At 43.8% G+C, this 19,463-nt stretch overlaps 1 protein-coding gene across 3 annotated transcripts in view; it reads right to left on the bottom strand.

Moving 5' to 3' along the window:
- cica (capicua transcriptional repressor a) overlaps positions 1-18,180 on the bottom strand; it is a 37,484-nt gene extending 19,304 nt beyond the window's left edge. For 2 of the 3 annotated variants that reach the window (XM_046059178.1, XM_046059180.1), the window contains exons 1-5: positions 18,030-18,180; positions 10,463-14,197; positions 9,658-9,934; positions 2,338-2,469; positions 892-1,045 (exon numbers count right to left, since the gene is read on the bottom strand). In XM_046059178.1, the coding sequence (XP_045915134.1) occupies positions 892-1,045; positions 2,338-2,469; positions 9,658-9,934; positions 10,463-13,984 (4,085 nt within the window). In that variant the 5' untranslated portion in view covers positions 13,985-14,197; positions 18,030-18,180. Of the gene's footprint in view, positions 1-891; positions 1,046-2,337; positions 2,470-9,657; positions 9,935-10,462; positions 14,198-14,558; positions 14,666-18,029 lie in introns of those variants that run through there. The other variant, XM_046059179.1, reaches the window with a different exon arrangement.
- Positions 18,181-19,463: the final 1,283 nt, after the last annotated feature.

The following is a 19,463-nucleotide window of genomic DNA, read 5'->3' as shown; positions in this document are numbered from 1 at the left end:
TCAGTGCACCTGTTCGGAGCGTAGCGTCTTAGAGAGTTTTAAATCCGGTGACACAAACTGCGCCGACAAACTGTGTCTAATATATCTACTGTTACTATGTCTCTTCTACTGAGTCATACCCAGAGTTGCAGAAAGGAAACGCAACGTATGAAGTGAACATAATTTAAATGTAGCACCTAAACAAGTTATGATTCTTTTTAGAGAACAGAAGGTTAGCTTAAGAACTTGGTTGACAACAGGATTGTTTTTTTGGTTTGGTCTTTTGTGCTTCTGCATATTTTAAATATATGGAATAATGAAATATAGCTATAGACAATTTATTTTGTAAAAGGTACATATAATTTTGTAAATGAACATTAAGATTTTACAAAAAGACCCAAAAAGTAGTTCAAGTAGGGATCAAATCAGAAATATGCAGCTTGCTAATAATAATTATAATTAATTATTTAATAATTAAAAGATACAATGTTAATGAATCTTTGCTACTAAATAAACACTTCACTTCAGTAAGTCAGTGAGTTTTATATGTGACAGATATAAATTACTGCACTTGCATGACCTAATTTTGGATAGGTTGGTCTGGTTGTTTCCTGTGTCTGATTGGTGGACTGTCATCATTTCACAATGTGGTCAACGTTATAAAGCGCTACTCTACACCTGAATTTCAATCAAATCTCTTATTTCTTGTGCTTCTTCCTCTGAGCAATACACTGTTTTATTCAGCTATGTTAATTAAAACATTTACTTTTTTGTTCCAAAAATGAAATTTGCATACAAAATTCACAACATCAAGCACCATGTTAAGCTCTCTGGTCTTGATAATACCAGGGAAGAGGAAAAAATCAGCTAAGATAAAATCCCCATAAAAACCCCCAACCACTTCATACTTACGGGTCATCTGTATCGCTCTCTGTCTCGCTGTCAGCTACGCCCCTGTCTGTAGGAGGATTATCATTGGTCGGGGGAGGGCATGATGGAGAACCCCTCTCTAGGTCTGGAGGACCGGTTCGCCCGTCGCTCACCAGGGCCACAGCGCAACGAGGCTCTGAAAAATTAAAGCCATTTGTATGCCAGTTAGTGACAAGCGTTAAGAAAGTAAGCTTCAGTGCCACATGTGTAATAGCAGGGCTACCTTTCATACAGCTTGTTGACGGATAGCTCTACTCTGGCCAACTGAGTGTGGGAGGTGTGAGAAGCTCTGACTACATCTTTGCTATAATCTGTTGCAGCAGTAGTAAGAGTAATACTTCATATAGAGATGAAGAATGTTCACATGTAAAGGAAATGTTCCCTCAAGGGTTTAGTGACTACATCGATACATAACAGAGTACTGAAATGGCTTTTTTTATTTATATACTGTAGATGTTTGTTAACAAAAGTTTATTGTAGCCATTTAGTGAGATTGCATCCTTTTACTGTATTTATACAGACTAGACTTAGAACTTAGCCAAAAGTTTTTGTACCATCTATTTAGATGGAAAAATGCTAAGAAGACTGTATATGAAGGGTGATTTCTTAAAACATATCCACCAAGTTGGTTTTATCTTTTATGCTCATATAAATAACAAACTTCTTTTAGAAGTAAGCTAGTTTATTTAACAGTCTAGAACTGAAATAATTAGTCAATTTACTGATTTGTCCAATGACAGAAAAATAATCACCATTTTACAAGCAGAAACTATTCACTGGTTCTGGTTTCTGAGATGTGAGGGCTTGTAGCTTTTATATATTTCAGCAAATCAAATATCATCGTGTTTTAGATTGCTGGTCAGACAAAACAAGCATTTTAAGATAGATTGGTCTCTGGGAAATTGTATCTCCTCTTTGCTGACATTTCATGGATTAAATGATTAACCAATATTTGTATCCCTAGAAAAGAAAGATAAAGACCTAAATTAATGCCTCATGAAGATCTGTGAAAAAGAAAATGTGTTCAGATAACTGCCTGTCCCCACCAGTCAAAATTAGTCTCTGAAAAAATTTTAGCACTCCAGTCAATAAAAAGTGTTATCAACAATGTTACTGGAACTATATTGGTGTGAACACCAACTGTGCTGATTTGCAATTCAGTCGCAACTGTTTTGGGAAACACTGACTTGGCTGCTGGTATGTCCAACCAACATTTGTATTGGCTGTGTACTGGAGTGTTTTGGCAGTCGTTGTTTGAGAAACACAGCCCTGTTTCCTGTTATGATTATTATATTGTGGGAAATATTTGTTTATAATATAGAGTTATATATATTTGGGTACAAGCAGTCAAATTAGCTCTCTGTTTCCTTTCCCAGGTGATAAGTGATGTTGTCTTGTACAGAGAAAAGGAGTGGGGCCATTTGCTACCTTTGCTCTGATTGACAAGCTGTTGGCCATCAGCAGGCTGGGCAGCCGCTCCTGATTGGCTGGGCTCCAGGAAAGGGACGAGTGAATGCCAAGGGAACACTGGCACCGACCGAGGCTCCACGTTGGTCCAAACTGTGGGAACGCGAAGGGAGAGAGAAAAGAGAGAAAAAGTGAAATGTCATCATGTTTATCCATCTCAGTATCATGGACTGTAGACAGAAGGTAGCGCTCTGCCCTCTGGCAGCATGTGAAAGCCTATGTGATCGTCAGCCAGCGATGAGCTAAAGCGCTACTAAAAACTACACTTTTATAGAAACTGCCAGAGTGAAGACCATGAATGGAGTTATGTATTCAGTCACCGACTCGGCCCCCCCTCTCCAACACACACACACACACACACACACACACACACACACACAGATCATCCCTCAGGATAATGTGAGTTGAGGGGTCATGTGGCGTGTGATGGGATGAGGGAACCTGTTATTTTATCCACAGAGATTCCAGGCTCCAGACTACTCGCTGTCTAGACTGCTGCCACACTGCTGCCACACTGCTGCCGAGCTTCAGACTCTGAACTGAACTGTCTCTGCAGCAGAAACCATTTCAGGAAAACAGAGTCTACAGAGTCCAGGTTTAATTTATAAACAGAAACCTATTAATACCGTTTAGATGGGTTATATGGTTACAACCTTAATATTAGACTTTTCCTTATACAGATATACAGTATATCACAACATGCATGCAAAACCACATATAAAGTTATTAAACTTAAGAACCACTGTTGCACTACACACCAATAAAAGTAGTCAGTGTCAAATGAAAACCATGTATCTCCACCACTTTGGTCCAGATTGAAATGACTCAACAACTATTTGGTAGACTGCCATGAAATCTTGGACAGGCCTTCATGGTCCCAAGAGGACAAATCCTAAAAACTTTCCCTTAACTGTTCACCTAGCGCCACCATCAGGTCAAATTTATCCTATATTTTGGTTTACGACGACCTGCAGAACTACTAACATTCCCATCAGCCTCAGCTGTACTTTGTGATTAGTGTGAATTAACAAATGTTAGCATGCTAACACGGTAAACTAAGATGGTGACCATGGTAAACATTATACCTGCTAAACATCAGCAGGTTAGCATTGTGGTTGTGAGCATTTAGCTCAAAGCACTGCTGTGCCTAAGCATTAGCCTCACAGAGCCGCCAGCATGGCTGTAGTCACTTTAGTCCTGTTCAGATAAATTTAAGGATTAAATGTTAGATAAATATTTCTTCAGCTACATAAATTGTTTAAAAACCTGTTTGCTTTTCAGAAAAAGCATTGTCACTTAGCAGAAAACTGTGGCTTTTTTCTTAGCTGATAAAAAGTTGACACTTGGGATACATGGTACATGGTTTAGATAGGACAGCAAAGATGTTTAAAACAAATTAGTAGTTTATAATTTATATTTCCTCAGAATCACCCAATATGTTCATATCATCATGATACAACTCCCCTGAAAGCTCTACTACTGCAAATACTACCACCACTACTTCTGTGTTGCTACCATTACTACAACTGCTAATTTTACCACTACTACAAATACCAGTACTACTACTATAACTTCAGGGAACTCCGCAAGTGCTACAACAACCACACCTATTACCACAAATGCCATCACTACTGCGTTTTTGGATATTTCTACTTTGGAAATGAGTCTAATAGTTAATGGTGTGTCTGTAAATTTGTATGAGGGAGATTTCAGCTCTCCTCCCCTGACTGCAGTATTCCACATATATCTAGCCTGCTGGAAATAAACTGGCTATGAACTCTACTGCAGCACTGCAATGTCCAGTTTCAGTTTCCATGAATAATTTTATAATAAAGTATTAAAATGGTCTATTTATAGCAAACCATTCGCCAGCTATGGCTCATCTAAAATGGAGATTCAGACACTGCTGAGCTAGACAACGACGAAAATGTAAATATGCTCTGGCTGGATGTAGTGTTGGTGCTGTTGGTTATGCACTCTGTTCAAGAAGTTCTCTTTTGGAAACTAATTCTGGTATCACATGACTATTATCACTGTGCTCTGACCTTTGCACTCATTACTTACTGGCAGTTTAAGCTGTTGTTTGCACAAGGAACTTCAGCTGAGGAAGTGAGGCTTATTCAAATGTTTTACACGCCAGAGGTTGCTTTCTTAAGGGGGGAAAGACCCAAAATAGTACTCATGACATACATTATTGTAAAAAATATATATATATCATTTTGCTTTCCTCCTAATTTGATCATCTACAGGTAGGTCAGAGATTCAAATTCACATATACTGAAGCAGCTTTTAAGCTTGTAGGGATTTAATTTCTTGCTCAAAGACACATCACCAGTAAAGCCCAACCGATATTTGGGAGTTAAATGTCATAACCATGTATGGGACTAAAGTATTTATTTAACAAAAATCAACACTCCTGATAGAGCTCCCTTTGGTCTTTTTTTTTTTAAAGAATTGTGACCAAGACAAATACTAAGCAAAACATTTTACAGTTGAAAAATGAACATGTCAGTTCTCTTTGGTGTAATATAATGGAGACACTATTTCTAAATAACCTCAAAACGATCATTTATCGACCAACCACTACCACAAACAGTATCTGCAAAAAGCTAATGTTATGTTATTACAGGCCTGCGGCAGCCATAGATATAGGATTTATTATTCTTTTTTCCCCACAGACCATTTGATTTATTGATTGAGAATTTCAACAAATACAGAAACAATGCTTCTGAAATACATTACCTACTCTAGCTTTAATCATTAATAATGGAAATAAAGAAACTATGCTGGCAGAAACAGACTGTTTCCAAATGTATCTGCCAAATGACAGTTCTGGGATTAATTTGAGCAGTGCAACAGGAAATGTTTATAAGCTCATTGCTATATTAACCCAGTCACGGATTATTGTAACAGTGAAGGTACATGAGTCAGAATGTCACCCAGTGGAAGTGCAAAATCAACATTCTTCACTGTTTCCACACACAGTTGTGGTCAAATAACACACAGTTACTATTTTGTCTGCCTTACTTTCCAGCTCTGCCTCAACCAAATGTAACAGCATCCAGATTAAAATGAAAACAAAATCAATAAAATTAAACCTACAGCAGGTGACATTTCAGCACTTTTCAAAAGAACAAAGCAATATTCAACAGTTCTTATTGTCAACAAATCCTCAGAAAAGTAAGAATGAACTGATGACAGACACACATTATCTGTTTTAGACGCCTGATTGACTCTGCGCCACAGAGCTCCATTTCTATTCCTTTCGAAAACAATTAAAAGCACATCAGCAAGCCACATCGTTGGACTGGGTGACATTTGGCTTACTTGCAATGGACACGGGCACTGTAATTTAGTTTAAATGAATCTGACACGCACCATCCTACAGTGCTCCTGTAATTTCCCACAAGAACACCAAATGTGTATTAATCCACCGCCAAAAATAGTCCCTGACAAATGCATGATTTACTCCCGTTTGAGTAAGGTTTGCTAAAAACTACAGTGCCCAGCAGTTTTAGAAAATTACTGAGCTTTTTAAAAAATTAAACTACACACTGGTGACAATTGGCTTTAGATGCCACAGACTGGGGAAGTCGGAGAGAGAGAGACACTCTTTTGAAAGACCTGCTGACACCCTGAAGAGGCACGGCATGAATATTCCAGGGAAGCACTGACAGTGATGAGTTGTGAAATATCAGAGACAGAAACACTGCTTGGATTTCCATCAGTCTCTATTGGTTTACTTGAAGTGGTGACAGTGATGACTAGCGAGAGGCTGCAATCATAAAGAAATACACCTGATGGGATGAACAGCTGTCTTTTCACGCTTTAAAGTGGGAAAATTATGCTACTCAACCGATATCCACCTGTTCTATGACTACACATTACTACCACTGGAGAAATTTCCAAATCATTTCTCTAGTCAGAGCAAAAGAAATAATACAGTTCCTGAGCTATGTAACAAGATGGGTCCTCAGCTAAATCTGAGCTCTGATCTCTTCCTCACTGAAGGCTGCAGATGTACTCAAAGAGAGCAGTAATGAAACTTGTGATGCTAATGCATCTGCACTTGAGCTGGGCTATATATAGGAGAGATCTCAGCCGCGGGGGCTTCACTGCCGTCTGAATGTGTTTGTTTCTGGGCCCACTGTGGCTCTAGGTGCTTTTAAAAATGTATGGTGGAGGAAACATTACGCTACAGACGCAGGTGGCTGTTAGCAGTGCGAGGGATGTGAAAGGGAGAGAGAAATAAAAGCGCGCTCCGGTAATCAGCTCAGGCCTCAACGCTTTACTGCGCTAATTGTACCGGTGGAAACAGTGTATCCATGACAACACGCCAGCAATACAATTACTCCTTTTTCTTCTGAGAGTGATGAAACACATTCACATCATGCTGGACCTGCCCTTGATGCCCTGTCTGAGGTTGTTGATTGTCTGGAACACTGAGTTGAGTGTGTGTGTGTGTGTGTGTGTGTGTGTGTGTGTGTGAGTGGGTGGGGGGGGTGGAGAAGGAGAAGAAGGAGGTGTGAATGTCCTTGTTGCTCTCTGCACTCCCGCTCTTAGTCTTGCATGTCTAGACATGTCAATATCCTTTTAAAGTTTCTGTGCAACACCCCTTATCTCTCTTTCACACACGCGCGCAAATGCGTATATATGAAAAGGGTGACACCCCTTGCACACGCACACTCACAATCGCACACAAGCACACTCAATAACTCTGACACTACACACACTGAGTCACAGATTACACACAATGAGCAGCAGGTCTGATACATCAAACCTTTTCTGATCATCACGCCTCAGAAGAAAAAGGTTTCACTCTGCAGTCATCTTTACCACATGAACCAAGTCACAAAATTATCGTTCAATCAGAAAAGAGGTTATGAAAAACTAAACATTAAAATTTAGAATTCAAAGATCCTCATGATAGAAATCTGCTTCTTTGGACACTTGTATTAATGGATATAAACAAATTTTCTGTAACTACAACCATGCCAGAATGTGTTTCCTGAATGTGTAGGACTTGTATATTCTACATTTTGTCAGTATGAAATGTGAAACCGAACAACATATAAATTGCCAATAAATATCTTTCTTGCACTAAGACAAATCCATGTACATTTACTACACTCCCAGTTTTCAGTGTTGTGTTAAAATATCACAAAATGCATCAGAAGATATATCATGCATTTCAAATGGAAACCATCATCCTTATTCATAGATTCAAAGTAACATTTCTGAGTTTTGACTGTAATATTACGAGGTTGGCATGGAAACAAGCATAGAGTATATGATTAACCCAAACACCTCTATTTCTCAGTGGCCATTTTTTTTATATCTAACACTGTGCAGACAAAGTACAAAATATTCCAAAATACATGCTTTGAAAAAGGGTACACAAAACTGCTGGTATGCATCAACCACGTTCATTCTACCCCAAACAACACTGTGCTCCTTCTGACATTAACAGTACGTCTTGGATTTTGTAGAGAGTTGCCTTATGGTAATGAAGGAAAATGAACAAAGATGTATATGAAATGTACACTCCCTAGAATACCAAAACCAGTATGCAGGACCTGAAATGAATTGAAGCTTGGGTCAAAATTAATGTTCATAAAATGCCAACAACTTCATTTATAATTTATTGAGCTGTGGCTTTTCTTTTTTTTTTGCTGTCAGTATAATATTAATGAATGCAAGTACGTTCCCGCTGTCCACTGTGGCTGATTTTATGGGAGCCATTGATAAAATTCACATCAAGTCAATTTTATTTATTTAGCCCAATTAGAGGTGCCGATTCAGATTTTTTTTAAAAGGTCTGACTTGAATCTGATTATGGCCAATTCCAATTTTGTTTCTTTCTAATAAGTATAACTGACAGCATACAAAAACATTTTTGTAACTTTTCTTTCTTATTTCTTATTTTTGTAAATTCTTACTTTCTTTGCACCAGCACAAGCAATGGCGATTCTTCTTGGGGTCCATTTAATAGTATATTCATAATAAAGCATTATTATTAAATAATAAATTTTGTTAAATAACTTTTAAATTTTCTCCAAAACTGCACCAGGTTACGGGAGCTTCTCTCCCTCAAACACATCTCAAAATAAAAGGTGCTCTAGGTTAGCCTACTGGTCAGAGCATTTTTATACAAATAAAATCCAGCTGAAAATAAACTGCAGTATAACACAGCTCAGTGTCTCCCACAGAATGACAGTGTAACTCTGGGGGCAAAGAGGGTATATTTGTATAGGTTATTTCTTATCTCACCATTTTAATTCTCCTTAATTCTCCACCTTATTTTAGTGTTTACTTACAAACTACTCATCTTGCTTTTTCCTTCAGACACAGACACACCAATAGCTGACTCTCTCTGTCTCTCTCTCCCTGTATCCAACATAATACCAAATAATTTCTCTCCTTCTCTGTTTATATGCTGGCAAGCGTTAATATATCTGGGTGGTCTGCACAAGTAAAGTCGGTGTGGGAAACTCTGCTTATTTTTGCCTTTCATGTTTACAAATTGGGAGCGCTGTGTCTTCTTCACTCACAGTGAAGAACTGTCATGAAACATTTTCCTTTTAGTGTGTGTGTGTGTGTGTGTGTGTGTGTGTGTGTGCGTGCGTGTAGCTGTGACAATAGTCGGTTACTGTCTGTGCTGCTGTGTGCATGACGTGAAACACAGGCACAGGATATGGCTGATTAAGCTGAAAAGAGTCCATCTCTAAGCCAAATATCACAAATCACAATTTGCCTCAAGGGGCTTTACAATCTGTACAGCACACAACACGCTCTATCCTTAGACCCTTAGAGCAATTGTGAGTGCTATTGGTAAAATAGCCTTTCTTTTAAAAGTATGCGGCAAAAAGCAACATTTCTCATACTCTTACATTTACATTTACTCATTTGGCAGATGCTTTTATCCAAAGCGATATTCTTACTTTTTCTCATGGTTTATTATAATAAACAAATTGGGAAAATTTTGTATTTGCCAAATACATGCCTACTAAACATAAATTTACAACTCAAAATGCTCCAAGGGGGCAAAAAAACATCTGTGGATACTATCTTAAATTGCAAGCAAACAACAGTACTGTGTACATGAGTCATAGCCACTGCACTCTGATGACACTCCTATAACCCTAAAGAAGCACTACGCTTCAGCTTGCACATCCCTTCCTACTTTACAATGTGGCAGTGTCGCTCAGCAAACTGCATCTGACGCGAATGAAGCCACAATACCACAATGATCCCTTATTCTCTCTTCCTATCCTCCCTTACCAGTCCCTGGACGTCCCATGATGATCTGCTTGCGTGGAGCAGGGTGAGGCGACTCAGCTGGCAATATAAGCGGCAGCAGGGCAGTAGGCGTTGGGTGACATGCTACCGGCTGTGGCAGGGCCCCTCCAGAGGCATCCTGGTGTCCCTCAGGTTTCCTCTCTCTCTCCCTGCCTCCAGAACCAGAGGAGGACAGGACTGAGCTCGATGAAGTGGGCATCGACCCAGGGGTGGAGGGGCTGGACAGGGCAGTGTGGCCCACTGTGGCTGGAGTCAGGGACTGGGAGGAGACATCAAAAACGTATTTTTAGTATACGCTGAGAACTGGCTCTTAGCAATAACATAGTAGATATATATTCTCTTTCAAAATGATATTTAACTGAAACCCCTGCGACATAATCCACTTATCTGCTGTTGATCCATATGTTCAGTATGTTCCATACACTCCATTAGAACCGCTGTAAATCAAAGCTGACTTACAGCAAGCCACAAATTTTTGAGGGCCACCTATCACGATTAGTATTTGATTCTTAAAATAAAGATTTTCAGTGGACTATTCTTTTAATTCACTGACAAAATCACAGAGATTATACATCACCCACGTGACAAAATCAAAACAACAGTGTCAGTGTAGATGGTCACTTTTGCAAGATCAACCTTTGACCAACAGCATAATACTGTATCACCAAAAAAGACATTTTAGAAATTGTAACAAGCATTCTTACATCATCTTACTAAAAATATGTAATACTATTTAATGAATGTTCTAAATTTTTTACGGCCACAAAAAATAAAGTGACTCCCTTACCGAGCTGGAGGTGACCAGGACAAGTGTGGATGTAGGGTTGCGCAGAAGAACTGCACCGTTGGTGGTGGCCCCGTTGATGGGGACAGGGACCTGCAGGCCTGGAGGAGCTGTATGTTGGGGCTGGCTGTGCTCTCTGGACCTGCTTTTCTCTCTCCTTCCTAATGGGCCATCAGAGAATTTGGCCAGCGGGACATCTGGGTTGCGGACAATGACTGGGGAATCGCGAAGGGGCACAATCCGCCGAGGGGAGGGTTCCTGGGGCAGCGGGGAGGGAGGAGTGGGCGAGACCAGCATGGGTGGAGGTGTGGAGGCAGCAGAGGATGGTGGCCTGCTGGTGGCGCTACGGGGCCGGGGAAAGGAAAGTGAAGAGGGGGTTGTGGGCTGACTCTGGGGGGAGAGGACTCTGAAGGCGGCAGGACTGTGGCCCACGTTTGGGTCTCCCACCACCCCTCCCCCTATGCCCACCAGCTGCTGTTGCTCAGGTTTGGTCTGGTAGTCCTGGACTGCAGGCAGTGGAGGGGGTGGGTGTGTGTCGAGCTTCCTCTTGCTGGGGCTCATGGGGACTGTAAAAGTGAGGTTGGTCTGAAAAGTGGGTACAATCCCTGACAGGTGGCGCTCTCTCTCAGCCCCTGGTGTGCCCATCTTAGTACCGCTAAGCTGCCGATGGCGGCGTGGAGGAAGTGAGGCAGAAGCAGTAATTGGGCTGAAATTGGCAGGGCGAAAGCCAAAGAGCGGAGAGGGTGAGGGTGATGGGGTAGGGGAGAAGGGCGACTGGTTGGAGATAGGGGAGAATGATGGCGTGCCTGAGCGGGAGCCCCCGAGGGAGACCAGCATGGTCGCTGCCTCACACTCATCAAAATCAAAGCGAGAGAGGTCCTGGGGGAGCAGAGAGGGAAGGACCAAACGGGGGCGGGAGTCTCCTCCACGGCTGCTAGCCTCACTACTTTCCCGTGAGGTCTCATCCCAGTCAAACTCAGAGCTTGCTCTCCCACCGCTCAGTCGGAGGTCGGATGGTGTCAGGGTCCCTGTGCTGCTGGCTCCACCCCGTTCCCGGCCACCTCCACTTGCTTCCATCTCCTTGGTCCTCATTGAGAGGTGTCTTGAGCAGTATCCTCGGCGCTGGGACTCTTTAGAGCAGCCCTCCCTGGAGCACAGCCTCCTCCACTGTTTCCCATTGAATTTCTTACGGATGCCTGTTGGCGTGCACACCACATCTCCCTTCTTGTACTTTTGCTGGGCAGCTGTCAGTGGGGTGCGGGAACGTGAGGAGGAGGTTGAACATGATCCGGATCCACTGCCACCGCCTGCTCCCCCACTGGTAGACCCTCCTCCCGAGGCCTTCTCTACTCTGGAGGAGGATGCTGTGGAAGATGAGATGGGAGGGAGAGGAGGGAGCTGGGGGGTGGCAATGACAGCACCAGCTGCTGCAGCTGCTGCGGTTGCTGGGTCAAGGCCTAACAGGACAGGTGAAGGAGGAGGATGAGGGTTCAAGGTCAGGTGTGCAGGGGGGATCCCGATGCCCCGAACCACAGACAGGTGCGGATTGAGGTAGCCAGGCGGGGGCTTAGAGACTATGTGGCGGTGTTGGGGAACTGCCATTGGTTTGACCCCAGGTATGATCGCCCCCATTGGGACCATGTTAAAGTGGGACACCTCCATGTCTTCTTCGGGGGTGAGTGGCATGTATGGGTGGTGTTGCTGTTGCTGTTGCTGCTGCTGCTGCTGCTGCTGCTGCTGCATTGCACTGTTCTCCCTTTCTCGCTCTCTTTCCCTCTCTCTATCCTGTTTTCTCTGTAGGTCCCTCTCTCTCTCCAAGTCTTTCTCAATTTCCCACTCTCGGCCAGGAGCGAGGCTGAGGACGGACACTGGGGTTACTGGGGAGGCAATGTTGTGGCCCGCTGTGGAGGACACAGGGACCATGCCTGGGTAGGGCATGCCTCTCCCCAACACCGACCCCACGCTGGGTGTCAACCCCCTGCTCAAACGACACACCTCCTGCTCCACATCCATCTCCTCCCTGTCCTCCCGTTCCCTTTCCTTGTCTCTGACCCCCTCTTCAACATCTCGTCCTCCTCCAGAAGGCAGATCCAGGTCCCATGGTGGCACCAGAAGCCGGAGTGTTTGTCGGGAGACCCACACTGCCTGGGTAGCAGCAGCTGCCCCTCTGCCATCCTCTTCCTCGTCCGCAGAGTGAGATCTTTCCTCAGACAGCAGGACACGGTAGCGGTTGGCCACTGCAGGGTGTGTGTCCACCTGGGTCACCACACCCTCTCGGTACCACTGCCACTGGCCCTCGCTGCCCTCCTCATTGCCAAATGGCACGCAGACGCGGGTGCCCATAGGTATTGGATGAACACCGGGGGGCGGGGCATCAAGGATAATGTCCACCACCCCTGGGGGGCTGTCATGTTGATACGGATAACGGCACAGCGTCTTCTCCCCATTGAGTTGTACCTCCAGGCTTCCAAATTCACCGCTGACCTTACGGACCACCCCAGCCCGGAACACCAAGTCTGAACTCCTTCCTTCATCCCTTTCACTACCTCCCTCCTCGTCACTTCTTGTCCTAAGCTGGCGGGCGAGGACACGCTGATTCTTCAGCCCTTTGGCCAGGGCATCCGACAGAGCATCAGGGAGAGTGGGTGGTGCATGTGTAGACATCTGTGTAGGGGTATGTGTGTCGCCGACTACCTCCAGGTCAGCTGAGTGCTCACTGGCGGTGTCTGTTGAGGAACAGCGAGGCAGGGGACTGGGCGACACTCGCTCTGCATCTCTTACCCCTTCACCTCTTCCAGGTCTTTCCCTCTCCCCTCCCAGTGACAGGGGTGGGGGTCCTGGAGAGTTGTCCTGAGGCCCATCCCTGCCAGTGGTCCTGCTGTGGAAGTTGTCCATCAGGCTCCGACTGTGATTGTTGCCATCAGGGTGCGAGACACAGATGTCACTTCCTGAACCCGTTAACTCATGGTTGATGATCCCACCACTAAGAGGAAGAGGAGGGGGCGTGCTGGAGGAAGGGTTGCTATGGTTACCAGTGGTAGACGAGCAGTGTTCAGACGTGTACTTTTTCTTGGGAACGCGAGCCTTGAAGGTGGCTGTTTTTCGGCTTGAGGCGGGGTTTGGGCTGTTGTTGGCGCTTGGTGTACTACTGTTACTACAACTACTACCACCACTGTCACTGTGGCTGCTGCCACTCACAACTGACCTCCCGGATCTATCATCTGAGGATGTCAAAAATTTCCCAGAATTCATTACAAGGGATACTGTCGTCTCTGACAGCCCTTCTCTGTGAATCCCCTCCCCCTCTAAGGTGTCCCGTGCTCTGATTGGGTCTGCCTGAGGGGACTCCGAGTGTGAATTAGAAGAAGAGGGTGTTCGATTTTGTGGGGATCTGCTTCTGTTTCTGTTTTCATCCGAATCTCTCTTCTCCCCTCCTTCTGGGGCATCCCCCACTCCGCGGCGCTTCCCCCCTTTGGCCCGAGTGGAGGGAGGAGAGCGCCGGCCCTGCTTTTTTATCGGCTTCATCTTTTCATCTAGCTTGCCTTTTCTCCAAACAAGTCTTTTTATTTATTTATTCCAGAGATTCTCTTTGGCGTTCCTCCCTTGCTCTGCCTCGTTTTTTTCTTCTTCCCCCTCCTTTCTATTCTCTCTATTTTCCTCCTCTGCTGGGGCCTCTCTCTCCCATCCTGTCTTGTCTTCGTTGTGCGACTTCGGCACTTGCCCACCTTATTCCAGAAACTGAAAGAAAGAGAACAGGGAGTGTGGGTTACTCATGTGGCAAACACATTCAGACATGCACAAAGCCATGCAAGATAACTAACTAACTGCATGATTTTGAGAGGAAAAGTGACTGACTGTATCAAAATCAAACATCTATGAAACATTAAAGTAACATCAAAGTAACTCAAAATAAAATCACAGCAAGTGTGACTTTGTGAGGTTAGGCATTATAAAAAATTTGAGTAATAAACCGTTAAACATTAATTTTATGAAATGTATTCCCTGTTAAATGATGCACCATCGTACTACAGTAGTAATGAATATGACTCATCTACAAATTCATTACACATTAATTCATTACATAACAGGCTCTACTCACATTACACAAGACCTGCATCCATACCAGGTACATATTGAAAACAGGAGGCCATATCGTAGGGTAAACAACAATTTCAACTTACAACACAGTATGGAAATAGTGAGAAGCAATTTGCCCAGACAAGCCTTTCTGCATGCACTCCTCTCTCACACACACACACATACACTACTTCTTGGCCGGGGCAGTAGAGGCGGGGGAATTCCTTCTTCGCTCGCATACTGAAACCCTCCCTTTTTGTCTCTCTTACTCTCTCTCTCGGTGGCGACCTTTATCTATGTATTTCAAAGCAGAGTCAATCCGCCCCTACAAACTCCATTTCCTGTGGAAGACCATTACCTAACTTCCCGTTACTTTATTCCTCCCTCTCTCTTTGCTACTATTACACTTTCATTCTTATCCCCTGCCTTCATTCTCTCGTCTCTCTCTAATATTGATTTCTACCTCTCATCTCCGTCTTTCTTTCCTCTCCTTCCACTTAGTCTCTATCCTCATTTTGTGCTGCAGTCATCCAGAAAAGCAGTGTTGTTCCGAATAATTGTTATTCCACACCAGAGCTATTCAGTATCACTCTTGGCCATGACAGAGTCATTCAGAATATCGCCTATTCCACACCAGACTCATTCACAGCTCTGCCTCCATTTATAAAGTAAAATAGATTAATTTTACTGACTTGTTGAACAGGGGACCATTGTCATTTAACTGGTTTGTTTGTGTGGGAGTTACACACGGGACTTGGTCCTAGCTGCTGTATGCTCTGCCTCATTTCTTCCAAAACAAGAGTCTCCACGCAGCTATGAGAGCAAGAAAGATGTTTGTAACAAGTGTATAAGAGGGAGAATCAAAACACCTTTTTTATACGGCGTCATCTTCTTGAAATGTCTCACTCCAACTGTGATATTCCCTGTCAAAATGTTCTGGATTGATGTCTGTCAACCACCACTCGGCATGTCTACTTGTCAGTGACAGTCTGTTAACTTGCATGTCTGCCTGTCTGTCCCTGTTTCTACATCCATCCTCCCACCAGTCTCTTTCTCTCTGTCAGCCTGTCTCTTTTCCCGTTTGCTGCCTTCCTGTTTGTCTGTGAAGGCTTGCATTCATTCAGGTCCTTTTAATATCTGCCACATCATATCGGCTAGAGAGAAATCCATTTTCAGAGATAAGTGCCGCCTGTCTCAAGGCCACACACACACAGCAAACATCTATGTGATGATAGTTGATAGTGCACACAGAGAGCTAGAGAGCTCACAGCCATCACTGTGCTCTATGTAAATCCCTATTTAGGACAGACAGCCGTAGAGCAGGCACCATAAAATAATTTGGCAGTCTGCCTTACTTGGTCACGATAGAGGTATGCTACGTGTGTTTACTCAGTAGTGCACTGTGTACAACAGCTGGTGTCAGAGTCATGGACCTAATGATAACAGCTTAAAGACAAACTGACGCAACTCACACTTCCCACTGTGAAATATGGAGCAAGGATACCCATATGGGAGCTATAGTAGGCCTGTGTCTCAGGTATACACAAAGTTCAGCATTTGCCGTGTTTTATAAATTCACATCAATACATAGTAAACATGACTGTGAGCAGCATCGAGCTGATACAAGTCATGACAGTAGGGCTGCAATTAACAATTATTTTCATTTGTTGATTATTTTCTTGATTAATCAATTAGTTGTTGGGTCTATAAAATGTCAGAAAATGGTAAAAAATGTCAATCAGTGTTTCCCAAAGCTCAAGATGATGTTCTAAAGTGTCTTGTTTTGTCCACAACCCAAAGATATTTAGTTTACTGTCACAGAGGAGTACAGAAACCGGAAATATACACATTTGATAACTTGGAATCAGAGAATTTTTTACCTATTTTTGTTCAACAATTACTCAAAATGACTGCTGATTAGTTTAGTAATTGACAAGTAATTGATAAATCATTGCAACTCTACATGTCGGATGACAAAAACATAAACTGCTACCTTTGAGGATGCATAATTTAGTACAGCTAACCGATTGTCCAGGATTTGGTCATGGGTTAATTAGTTTTTCTTCAAACACAACTGTGTAAAACCAAATTATTAACAGCTGAAGTGAAATGCAACTGATTATAATATCAAGTACAAAGTGAGTTAACTTGATAATGTCAACGTTATAAACATACAGGCCTAATGCGTATAAAACTGCATGCTTCTATGAATATTTTGCCAACCTTGACATTAATTCCCTATAATTCACTTTCACCTGAGCATTTGATGTCCTCCTGTGAACTCAGACGGACCTTTCAGCCCGCCATGGTTTATTTTAACCTCATGTGGTGTTGCTAAAGCATTTTTAATGGTATATTTCTGACCCACATCAAACTGTGCCACCGTTTTTTTGGTATAGCTTTGTCATGAGCACTTCCTTTAAAGTCTATAACAGGATCACTATAGTGCTTTACAAAAGACAGGCCAGGGTGTATAAATATATTGACATTATCATAATCCGGAGTAGATAACAGCTGTTAACTTTATCTACACAAGGGCCAAAGCACAAAATGCAAACTACAGGAGGTGACGTCGTCACCTCTGGTTTAGCTGGATAGTACCGTGTATGTGTCAAGCCCTCGTAGTACCGCGATTACTACCAGTTTTACTCCACAACACAGCAGGCCGTGGCGTGCAGCGACCAGGCCTCAACTACACACAAGGCCGCTTGGAAACGCTCTACTCACTGTCACCGTGAAATAACCGGTTTAACGGGCACATTGACACCTAATACCATGTAATACGGCTCATATTCCCCGTGCTGCATGACAGTGTGAAATGTCCCGAGCAGATGAACGCGTTAACTTTATCAATCCACTCCAAAGCCACACACAACACAACGACAAACAGCGGACAAAAGTCGGTTTTTCGGGCCATCCGAAAGTGACAGTCGTCTGAAAATACAGCCAAAGCTGCCCGGATAACTTTGTACTGACCCTCGTCGTCATTTGCATTATTGCAACCGTGATACAAGAGGGAGAAAGTGTCAATGTGTGTCCACAAACAAGGAGAAGGCCCTCGAGCCCTTTAAAAAAGCACATTAATTCAAACAGCCACGTTGATTCATGAAAAAGAGGAAGAAAATATGTCAGTGTAAGAGAGAGGAGGAGGAATGAAAAAGCGAGGAGTTTCCGAGGTTTGATACAACGCAACGAAAAAATTGTTCTAGGAAGTCCAGCAGCAGTTATGGCGTTGAATTTATTTCTAGTGGAAAAGTTTCAAGCTCACTATGTCTAACCGCACCGCTCCCTTTTTTTTCACAGAAGACACCCAATCCGCCCTCTACTCGTCTCCGTAGGCCACCCAGATATCGGGAAATACGTTGATCAGCTCAACTGCTAATACTGTTTATGGCCACAGTAAACATGAACAACGTTAGCAGCTCGGCAAAAAAGCACAACAAGCCCCACTGCAGTGCTGCAGGAGAAAGATTTGTGGGCAGCTTATACTCACCAGTGCTAATATAGTACCCCAGTGTGATTCTCTGTTGAGTCCGCCGGGTAAAATAGGGCAGGGTGGCCGGTCGTCCGCAGCTGCCAATTAGCAGCCGTTCATGTTTCTCCGGCAAAGCAACTTAAAAGGAGGAAAAACTACTGCCCTGTACATTCTACACTACAGTCGCAAAATGGTGAATGAAGCCCCCAAAGCCTTGACAACCAGCCCGTGTGGCCAATCGCGGAGCACGAACGGGTACAGTAGCCAATAGAATCGCGCAGAAGGGGAGCGGGGGCGGGGCCACGCGTCAAAGTAAATTTGATCGACGGCGCGACGCGGCCAATCACAGTGTGGGAAAACACAGAACAGCTGTTGGGAGAGCGAGGCTGCGGCGGCCAATGGAGCTCCTCTGTGGGCATGTCTGGGACTTATACAGGCACGCAGGACAGGGATGAAATCCTTCTTTATGTCTGTCTGTCTCTCTTCTTCTTTTCACCTCCTCTGCATGTGTCTACAAACATTAAAACGTGTGTGGATAAATCGACAGGGGGGAAGCTTTTTGAAACGGGTTGGACATCTTCAGTTGACTAAAACACACTGACATGACATGATCAAATTTAACATATATGAATGTGTCACATCCCAAGCTGTCTCGTATATTATAACTGCAACTCACAGTTTAAACAAGCGTGCTATCTATTTATCTGTACATATTCCCTGTGCTGTGCAGTGTGTCCTGTGATCCATGTGAGCCACAGGTTGAGTGTAGTTTCAGAGGAATCACAAAGAACACCAACTCCCAAATTCTCATGCTTTCTCTCTCTCCATCCCTCTCACTCTTTTCCCCTGCCAGCTAATCAGAGGCATCCTTAACAGCCCAGCGTCCCTTAGTCCCGCCTCCCCAGCCAATCAGAACAGCCGCTGGAGGCTGTATGTCACCAGAGCAGCGTGTGATTGGCTAAGAGGCCAGGGGTCTGCAGGCCAATGACCAAGTGCTGTGGTGAGGTCATTATGCTTGTTGCCATCAGCTTGGCCCAACAGGAAGAGTGAAACCCCAGTGAGTAAGTTGGTCCAAACGTGGGATTATGGTTCCTAAGAGAGTGACCCATATACACTGTGGGCCACCCTGCGAACACACAAACACACACACTGTGTGTACGCAGGGAGGCATGCACGTGTACCAGCAGGTACAGCCTGTAATACACTGAAGAATACAAGACAACATGCAAACTAAAGGCTAAAAAATAACACAGTTAAACATGCATGAGTGCACACACACACACACACACACACAAGCAACACAGTGGCATCCTGCTGCGATTTCATAAGACGCTAATGGCGTGTGATTGCTGTGTAGCAGTGCGACGCACTGTTTCTATAGCTTACAGGCACAGATGGCGAGTTTGGTCAATGATGATACAGAGCTGGCTGGTTGCAGCATTGCAGTCTGCC

The sequence above is a fragment of the Micropterus dolomieu genome, linkage group LG09, assembly GCF_021292245.1.
Source record: "Micropterus dolomieu isolate WLL.071019.BEF.003 ecotype Adirondacks linkage group LG09, ASM2129224v1, whole genome shotgun sequence".
In the NCBI taxonomy this organism is placed as follows: Eukaryota; Metazoa; Chordata; class Actinopteri; order Centrarchiformes; family Centrarchidae; genus Micropterus; species Micropterus dolomieu.
Note: the sequence above shows the minus strand (reverse complement) of the source record. Positions and strands in the feature narration are given on the sequence as shown.